General features: G+C 32.6%; 1 protein-coding gene across 1 annotated transcript; it reads right to left on the bottom strand.

Annotated features, from left to right (window-relative positions):
* Positions 1-1417: 1417 nt before the first annotated feature.
* Positions 1418-2462, bottom strand: LOC108325343 (transcription factor bHLH149). The gene has a single exon (XM_017558403.2). The coding sequence runs from the start codon at positions 2268-2270 to the stop codon at positions 1677-1679; it is 594 nt and encodes a 197-aa protein (XP_017413892.1). The 5' UTR covers positions 2271-2462; the 3' UTR covers positions 1418-1676.
* Between the last annotated feature and the right edge of the window lie 8096 nt (positions 2463-10558).

Genomic DNA, 10558 nt, shown 5'->3' with positions numbered 1-10558 from the left:
CTATAATTTTTAACATTATATTATATTTTAACTTACCGACATGTTTGACTCAAATAACTTAAATAAAATATTTAATTTATTAGATAAATAATATAAATATATTATTAAATACTTAAAATATAAAAGAAACATTATTTGTCAAAAATTTGAAATTTATTTAGTTCTTTCGTCATTATAAAGTTAGTATATAATAATAATAATAATAATAATATATTTACTATTAATATTATTATGTTTATTATTTTGTATTTGCATCTAACTTTTAAGTTTATAAAATGAAAGTGGTAGAAACACTAATATTGAAGTTTCCTCTGAATTTTATATTTTGCAATATATTACAAGTTTAAATCTAAGCCATATGAATACTTCATTAAAAGAAAATAGTGAAGAAGTATATAGTATTTTTGGAATAAAAAAAAAATAGTGGAAAGGTGCAGAAACACTTGGAGTGGTGGAGGGAGTGGTGGAGGGAGAGCAACACCCTAAAACTAATTAACAGTCTATAAAACATAGACATGTTTGGATAAGTTTGTTTATAAATAATTAAAAAATTAAATTAATTTTTAATTATGAAAAAAATAATTTATAAAAATTATCTGATAAATTTTTATAAATTAATTTATAAAAAATATTTTTTATTTTCCCTTTTGTAAAAAAATTTATAGCTGGATCAAACATGTCCGAAATTCATCCACAGACAAAGAAAACCTTAAAAAATAATTGAAGATTACCTAAAGCTAATTTGCTTACCTATAAAGCTGAATACGAAGTTGGGCCTAATCACATGGGATCAATTTTTGTATTGCTTTCATTAGCTTTTCATTTTTTTCACTTTTCAAGCATAAATGAAAATTCCTATTGTTACACGGAATGTAATTGCAATTATCTGAGTTGATACCTTGTACGCAAATCAAATCCCGATAAAAGTGAGGTATTAGCTGTGATAAACGAGAGGTGAAGCCTTCTAATGATGTTCAAATTCAAACGACAAAAGGCTGCAAATGACCATGGATGAAATTAATAGCGTGATTTGCTTTTCTTATTTTTTTTAAACTTAAATTATGTTTTGTTCTTTTTAATTTTGTAATAAACCATGAAATAGTAGGCGGAGATATTTTTACGAGCTTAAAAAATCAAGTGCACTGTACAGAATTTCCTTTCTAGTTAGATTTAACTAGACATAAAAAACTGTAAAAATAAACTAAAAAGCTCGATATCTTCCTACGATAGACTTCACAATTTCACAACCACTCTTTAGAAGCATTCACGATGAATTAAAAAGTTCGATAGAAATTTGAGAAGGACAAATAATAATATGGACTTAAATGTTATTTCCAAACGATAATTTGAAGTGACATTTTATTTATTTTTCCAGATAAATATGCATAAACGAGTTGTTCATTTATGAAGGAAGTGGTTAAAAAAAGAATAAAAGTAGGTAGCATGTTGACATTCAATTAAATATGAAAGAATAAAAGAAATTAAAAAAAAATGGAAGGTGGAGAGGATAGTGGAACTCGAAAGAAGGAGGAATAAGCAAATGGCATGTACAGTGTACACGATAAAAATACATGAATCTGGAAACCATTAAAAACGATATAATTAAAAAAATAAAACAAAAAAAATAAGAAACACCTGGCGCAATATAGCCTAGGCGTTGTAACCAACGCGGGCGGTCAACTCAACGCGCCACCGTCTATACCAGCCGGAGCACCGCCGGAGAGTAATTCTGCTAGAGCCGTCATGGTTCGCACTTGCATCTCCAAGGCGGAGATATAGTCCGTGGCTTCTTCCAGAAGGTTTGGGAACGAGACCTTCCGGCAACCGGGAACCAACCGGCTGAGAACGCGCGCTTTCTTCTGCACAGCCGGTAACCGGTTCCTCCTCTCTCCGCTGTTGATCCTCGTTCTCTTCAATCCGGTGGACGATGTCTTCTTCGCCTTCTTGTGCTGCGTGCGGAGCTTCCTCCACCGGCCGAGAATCGCGCGACTCCACCGCGTTCGGCCTCTGGCGGTGGCGGCGAGAATTCGGTCTGCGGTCTCGTGGACCTGGCCGGCGGCCGCAGGCCTGGCAACCGATGATGGAGTCCGGCGGAGAGCCTCGACGAGGCGGCGAGAGTAGATCCGTTGCTCCGCCTCGGATCTCCAAGGGACAGCGTTGGCGGAATTGTGATCGGCGGCGTGGTCTCCGATTTTCCTGCGCTTCTTTTGATTAGATTCTCGCAACGTTTCTGAATTACTTGAATCTACGTTGGGCTCAAAAGACTCCATAGATAATTGCAACCGAATGATTTGTCGATTGAGATGAAAAGATAAGAAGAATTTGAACGAAACCGTGAAGAAGAAGTCGATGGTGTTGGAAGCCAAGTGGGGGAAGAAAATAGAAGAAGAGAAAGAGTATAAAAGGAGTTCAAGTCACGGGGAACCACGCGTCCTTCAGTTACTCACATTTATTGCCCTACTCTTTCCTTTCCCCCTTTTTTTTAACAATAGAACCAGCCTTTCAATATTATAAAATAAAAGGTTAGGATTAAATATCATTTTAGTTTTTAAATTTAAATGTGAAATTAAAATTTATAGGTTACAAATTTTGATTTAGTTTTATTTTTAAGTTTTAAAAATAAATAAATATAATAATTTTAATTTAATGGTGTTAACTTGTTTTAGATGTCAATATTTATTGTTTACATTATGTTTGAGTTCGAATATCAATTTAAAATAACAACGTTTAACACAAAAAAAAAGTTAATATTAAATTAAAATGAATATATTTATTTATTTTGAAAATTTAAGACTAGGTATATAAAATTTTGAATTTTAATTTTATATCTAAATTTAGAGATTAAAAATATATTTAATTTTGAAAAATATATTTCTATCTTTTACTTGAAATAACAAATAAGGTGTATACTTTTATTTACTAAAAAAGTTATAGATATGAATTGGTTTTGAAGAATAATTTTGAAAGAAATAGATTGAGGGGTTTGATATTAACATTGGTGAATATTGATTTATTTGGTGTATAATTAATTTGAGGGGGGGTGGGAAGTTTAAGTATGAGTTTAGTTTGACTAATAAAGCGAAATGAAAGATTAACCAACAACAAGTATGTGGTTTGAATATGATAATAATAAAATAGAGAGAGATAGAGACCTCACATGGCACCTCTCATGAGGAAAGTTGAGGTTTATTTGATTGGACAAGATGGGCTAGTGGACAACTTGCTTAATTAATTTTATCGTATTCTCCCCCACAGTTCTAACTAATTCCTTTTCAATTTTTAATTTTTATTCTAATTTTCGGTTGGAGAAACTTTAAAAATTTGCATGTCACGGGAGGCATAAAACTAATTGTAATTAAAGGGAGAACGGGAACTCCATTTTCAAAGCATGTACATCCTATTAATCACACTATTATTTTGTGCTTCATACGGATAAGATCTCCCATGTTCCCTCAATCATCTTAACTTGCTTACAAAGATAGAGCCCAAGAGGAGAGAGGAAAGAGAGAGGAGGGGACAAAAAAGAAAAAATTAAAACATGATTAGGAGGGGACATTTGGCGCAACATCACCTATTTAAAACTCCTGTAAGTAACTCTTATTACAAAAACTGCACATTTTAACCCTTCTCAGAAATCAAACAGAACCGGGGGGTTAAAAAATATTGGTATCAGAGTGCAGAGGCATTGCTGTGTCTCATCAAGATTGATGGTCAGAGTGGTCATGACCCGGTCACGCTAAATCATGAACTTTTCTCTATTTCGTTAGTTCATTTTTTGGCTGGGTGTGAATGGCTAGCATGTGCTAAAAGCCACAAAATGTGTGTTAAATTTCACTGTGGATCTTACCTTTGCCTGCAAGGATTGTTTAATGGTTTGGTTTATATTTTATGATTGGTAAAGAAATAAGTTTTCCCATGTTTTGGACACGAGGTTTGAAAAACAGGTTGATGAATTGATAAAGTAAGGGGTTTATTGGAAGGAGAAAAAACCTTTTATTTTTTTTAATGAGAAGGCATTGATGATGAATGGGAATGAGAAACGGAGTTGTCCTCTGTTGATTGGTTCCTGAAATGGGGCCAAACTTGTTTGTTTTTATTCTTGGCAATGATTAGGGGGTGATGCACCCAAATGGATGCCAAAATACAGAAAAAGGAAGACATGTTTTTTTTTTTTTTCTTTAGCATTTTCTATCTATCAGCTGGCCCTCTATTTTGTATTTATTTATTTGTTTTTCAATGTATGAAAGAAAGGATTTTTGGACTGACTTCCTCCCTGAGACGGTGTGGCCAGGTTTCATCCACATTGCCCACCCCTTTTCTCTCTGAAGAATAATAATATTCTACTGTACACTGCCCTGCATTATTGGTAAACTAAGCACTTCATTTTGGCCACCACCACCACCCTCCATGGCTTTGAGAAAAGCATGTTAAATTATCAGCAACAAAGTTCAGAATAAAATAGCTGTGGCGAGAATGGAAAATTGGAAACAAAATCTGTCAAAAATCTGATCAGCCTCGTATCCAAATGGCAAGCCAGAGAGCTTTGTCTCCCGGAAAGAGACACGCCTTGCTGTCTTAACTCCCTCCTAATATATTAAACAACAACGCAATTGGTCCAGTACAATCATTTTTCGCATTCACCCAAGAAACAAACAATACACTATTACTTTCATTCTATCATAACCATCTACAGTTCAAAACCTATGTGATAGTGAGACTGAGAGAGACCTCCTCCATCGATATTTTCACCGCATGGTCACTGATCTTATATTACGTCCTCATCATATCAAACAGATGCTCAATTACTGAAAGCTATTTTTACCTTTCTTATAGATTTGCTCCGAATCTTGTATTTTCATGTGGGGTTACTTACGAGGATTTCCACTTTAAAATCTTGTTATCAATCCATGTGAGAAGATATGACTTATATGATGTGATGAGACTTTTATGCAGCTCCTCTTCTTAGTTTATAATCAATATTCAATTTGACTTCTAATAAACCAATAATTTCATCCATCTCCACTTAATTAACCATGTTCCGTGAAGAACCCAATTTGCGTTTCACTTCCTCGTTTCTGACCATATTATATAATAATTTGCTGGAAAGTTCAGCTCTTGCACAAACATTAGTATATATATAATACAAAAGATTAGTTATAGCAGGTGACCGCATAAGACAAACAACATTCATTAATGATGCCGCTATGCTCCCCAACATGTTTTTCTTGCATTAAATAACCTCATAACGTATTATGCAGTTTCTTATTGTTTTATCTTTTCACCTGTTATGATGATGCATGAATGGTTGACCTTGGACAGGCAAAGCAAGCGCCGACTCATCACAATTCACAAATTTGATGCAGAGCACCAAAATTCGCACCTTCTGCTAATTTTTCTTCACAGCACTAAAAAGAAGAGGAATGATGTCTGCATAGAAAAATGTTTCTCCCACGAGAATTCTATAAGCAAATGGCTTGCACCAAACTAGTAGTAGACAATTGTTAGGCAGAGGTTTAATTTGGGATTTGGTGCAACTAACGCGTTTCTCTCTGTCTTATCTTGAATATTATTATAAATTATAGTAAGTGTTGTGGTGAAGAAGACTGTTTCTAAAGACTAATTAATTTGTTTGCAACCTGTTTGTGGAAATGATTTATGCTTCTCGGCATTCTGAGAGCGAATAAAACACACGAATGTCCAATTATTGGCCACCCCACAAGCTTTATATTAATCAAACGCAACTGTTTGCCTTGCTAACCAATCCATCCCTTGCTTATCCACAAAACAATCATCATAATCCTGTTTATTTCTATAATATATGCTATTAAACGTATTCTTCAATGTCATTACACAATTCTGATGTCATCTTATTAGGCTAGAGAAAGCCAAAACACCTGACACACACATTGCAATTCTGAATTTGGACGGATCTCTCTGGAAGATGGATGTGTCTTTATTTTATGGATTAATTTTTTTTAAAATGTAATATGGAAGCTATTATTTTTATGTTTGTCATTAGTTTTTCAAATTTATTGTAACTATTATTATTACTTATGTTTATTTAAATAAAAAATCCTAAATATTTTTGAAAATGTTGAAATGTGTGAGAGAGGTTTGTTGCTGCTGTGTAGTTGAGAAATCACTGTCCGAAGGTGGCCTCACAACAATTTTACCTTAATTTGGTTAATGTAAAGGTGTATTAATTCGAAGTTAATTATTTAGTTATAAATAATAAATTAAGCTTTCATTTCACTTTTTGCATACATTACAAAAAAAGACTAAAGATACTACCAAAAGAACTAGACCGTTACGCTTATTTCCATTAGTGTAAACCGTGTTTAATTAAAATGTTTTATAGATATAGTATATTCACACTAAAATTTAATATATCATCCTATACGAAAATGGTAAATTAATTATACATGACAAATTTCCCAAACAAATGAAATTATCTATTAACGTAATGCATTTTAGTGGAACTTTAGAAACTTTAATGATTAAAGTATTATTGAATATTAAATGTAAAACTTAGATTTAATAATTACTTACTATAATATTTTCAATTCACTTAGCGTGATACGAGACGGTCATAAACTTATAAACCAGATTTTTTTTATGCCTATTATAATTTGAATTTATATAATAAGTTTTATCTTATTTTCAAGTTTTTTATCGTCACATTCTTTACCAGAGGTGAATTAAATCGTCGTACTAAATTATCATTTAAATTTTATACTATAAATGAATTTTATAGAATCAATTGTTATTTGTTGATTGAATCTATTATATTAATTGTTCTATTTTTTTAATATCTATTTTTATATTTGATATTTATATGTTTAAAAAATTAAGTTAAAAATCACATGATAATAATAAAAAAAAATTATAATATATAAATGAATGTAAATGATTAATTTTGTAAGATTAAATTAAATTTAAAATTTATCATGACAAGTGATTTTTTTATTTTTCGTTTTATTACTTTCTAGAAAGTACGTTTATTACTTTTTAGAACGTAGAGACTATACAAATAACAAGTGATTGTGCTAAAAGGTTTATTATTTATAGTTTTTGTTCCTATTATAGAAAAACAAAGCTGACAGATATACATGCCAAGTAGCTTTTTTCTTAATTCAATGAAAATTTTAAATTTAAATTACATCTTCTCTAACAAACATTTATTGTTAACCCATCTGATGCTGCATTTCGTACTAGAATGTTCGACTTTATTGTGAAGATACTCTGTTTTGTTTGTGTAAAACATAATATTTTATTTATGTAGAGTACATGTTTCATATTAAATACACATATTAGAATAATAAAATTATCTTATTTATTATTATCAAAACTAGGATATTAAAAACAAGACTTACAAATAAAATCTTTTTATACCTTAAGTATCTATATTGATTATTTAATTAATATTTTAAAAAAACGACATAGAAAATCTTAATATAGTAATATTTAGTTCTTATGATCTACTCAACATATAAACTTCAAATTTTGAAAATTTTATAACATCATTTATTTTATCTGAAAATCTTGAGTTAGAATTTAAATGAAGTTTAATGTAAATTATCTAAATCATGATTTAGTATACTAAAAAACGTTGTAAGTATACGGAATTTGGTAATAATTTTTTTCTATCCATAATTTATTTTTATAAATCAAATTCCGTCTTAGATAATTAAGTAATAGGGTATTTCTTTTTAATTTGGTCTTTACGTAAATCTCTAAATATATAATAAAATGTTCTAATACTTATATTGGTTTTTATGTTAGTTATTTTGTTTTTAATCATTAGTTTCTTTTTTTCCCTTTTCATCTTAATAATAAATGTGTGACTTGTAACATCCCAAGAATACAGTGTAAAATATATAGAGAATAATCACATGTTAACAATACTACAGCTCAGTTCAACGCTCGACTATATACCATTACGACCGAACGACCTTACATAACAGCAGGGAATTTAAAAACTAACGCTAGCTACTACTAGACCGAACGTTTACCAAAATATACTAATATCGCACGGTCTTTACAAAAGATGAAGACAACCCCAGACCAAACGCTCTCAAGGTTCGGTCTTCACTTCCGTTGCGTCTTCCAATACTTCTTCCAGCAGCTCTTCCCCTTCTGCTCACATCCACACAGATGATCATTGCAACAGGACAACGACAGGACGCACAACACCCAGACAAAAATGATAAACAGGGTAAGCTTATGTAATTTAATTCATTCAATCACAACATACAACATTCATAAAATCACCAACAACGACCACATCATAATTCATACATCAATGCATGCAAATACGACCACATGACTCTGACTGTTCGGATTGTATGAATCCTGTGTGGCTACGACGTTCGTGCACCCGGGTGATGTAGTAACTGGGATACCCTCAACAGTTGTCACCCGAGGTTGATCCGTTCCGTCCAAGTTAACCTTATGGACTAGGACCTCCTGCCATTTCCACACGTGACTTACTCCTCTCTACATGAGAACGAGTAATCATGGAATATCAGGATGAACGCCCGCTAAACTTTACCCACATTCATATTTTACCAATCAATAACCACTTTCTGAGATATTCCTCCCCGGAATACTCGTTCATAATCAACTATTTCATACACATCACATCTCAATTCTTCTCATACTTAATCATCCATACATTCAAATGAAAAGAGATCATACGCTTTTATGATAGCTCAAGTACGACTGGAATAACGCTTCTTAGAAACTAAAAAGACTGAGCGCTACTCCTCTACTTCAATAAACAGACTCCTAAGAGTTTAAACCGAACGCCACGAAGCCTAGGCCGAGTACTAAGACTCTAGGCCGAACACCTTTTAAAGACCAACACTGATTTACACTAAATACTAATACTGATGAGAAACTATGGAGTAACGAATGCTATCTAGTTTGAATGAAGACTCTGATTCTAAGCACAGTAATAATATATTAAAGAAAACAAGACCCATAGCTTGGTTTAAGACCGAGCTCTGTAGAAACCGAACACTATTGGACGAGCGATGGTCCAAGACCAAATGCTTATCAAGAACGAGTGCTACTGAGACTGAACGCTTGATCCAAGACCGATCACTAATAAACTCACATAAAACGAATGAATATAAATCTATACAATTGAGCCACCACTTATTCTGAATGAAAAAGAACACTAACGTCTACGACCTTAAGTAGTATATAACACATTAACTAAAATGTTTAGGAAGTCTAAAGAAGAATTACAATTAGGCTGAACACTCATATATACATATCTACTATTATAACACGCTCTTCATTAACAAAATCCTTTCTAGAAGAAGAACTTAACATGAACGGACGCTCAACGAAAACTGAACGATGAATACAAACTCTCGGTCACAGTTTACCTATTCCTATATAATATTACAGAAAGACTCTTAAACACTATCCCTAACGCAGGATAATTCAAGTAATACCATGCACTCCCAAGAAAAACCGAACGCTCGCTAATGACGCTCGACCATACTATCACCTTTGCTCAAAATACTATGGTTCGAAGATTAAACTCTATTCCAACTCAGTTCACAGCATATATCATACGTCCATCCACACATCCAAACCAGCAGTACAATCATATTTCATACTCATCAAATAATCAAACGTATCATGCAAGCATACAAACATTCAACACAACAAGCTAAATTAAATTATATAAGCTTCCATTACCTCTATACGTAACCGAACGCTCAACGAGGCAGAATGTAGCTCCCCACTACCAAAGACCTAACGTTCGACAATCCCGTTTTAGGAGTACTGGACCAAACAGAGAAACCAGGACACTCAGAATTATACTATCCCATCAGGCGACCAGAAATAGAGAGTTGCATGTGAGAATGAACGAACGTGCTTAAAGAGAAGGAAACTCACCAGCTCAGAATCACAAACTGATCGGTTTAAATGGAAGCTCTTGACGCCGGGAGTGTTCCAGCGATGCCTGAGAGGTGATCGGAAGAAGAAATGGTGAGGTTTTCTTAGAGAGAAGAAGGAGATTTTAGAGAGAAGGAGGAGAAAAGAGTTTCAGCAGTTTGGAGAAGAAGAAAGGCATGTAGAGAAGTGGCACGTTATTTGAAATTTGGCCTTAAATACTGCCGTCACCCAAAACGAACGGTCACTCTCCTGCAACCACCTGTTTTCCACTAACTGAGACGTTCATTCTCTTCTTGGCACATGGATCCCACTACTTGGAGTTTTGGGTGCGTTTTTAATGGGTCTGACATGACTTAATTAACAAAATTGACAAAAACAATAAAATTAATACAATACAAAAAAAATATTATTTTAAATTTTGAAAACGCTAAATTTAATTTTAGTTTTTGAAAATGAAATCATTTAAAAAGAAATGGAGAACGGAAATATTTATTCTCTTGTAATACACATGTTTGTTTACAAACTCTTATTTCATTTTCTCTTTTATTTGTGAGATCAAGTAATTAGTCTCGTTTTGAAAGGAAAACAAAAACAACACTTATACCTAAAGAAATATGTTTAGGCTTTAGACGTCTTAATATTT

Source organism: Vigna angularis, chromosome 3 (assembly GCF_016808095.1).
Source record: "Vigna angularis cultivar LongXiaoDou No.4 chromosome 3, ASM1680809v1, whole genome shotgun sequence".
Taxonomy (NCBI): Eukaryota; Viridiplantae; Streptophyta; class Magnoliopsida; order Fabales; family Fabaceae; genus Vigna; species Vigna angularis.
The sequence above is the reverse complement of the archived record's forward strand: the minus strand, read 5'-3'. Positions and strand labels throughout refer to the sequence as shown.

Bases quoted from the DNA above. Each gene is read 5' to 3' on its own strand.
- LOC108325343 (XM_017558403.2), bottom strand. From the start codon at position 2,270: ATGGAGTCTTTTGAGCCCAACGTAGATTCAAGTAATTCAGAAACGTTG.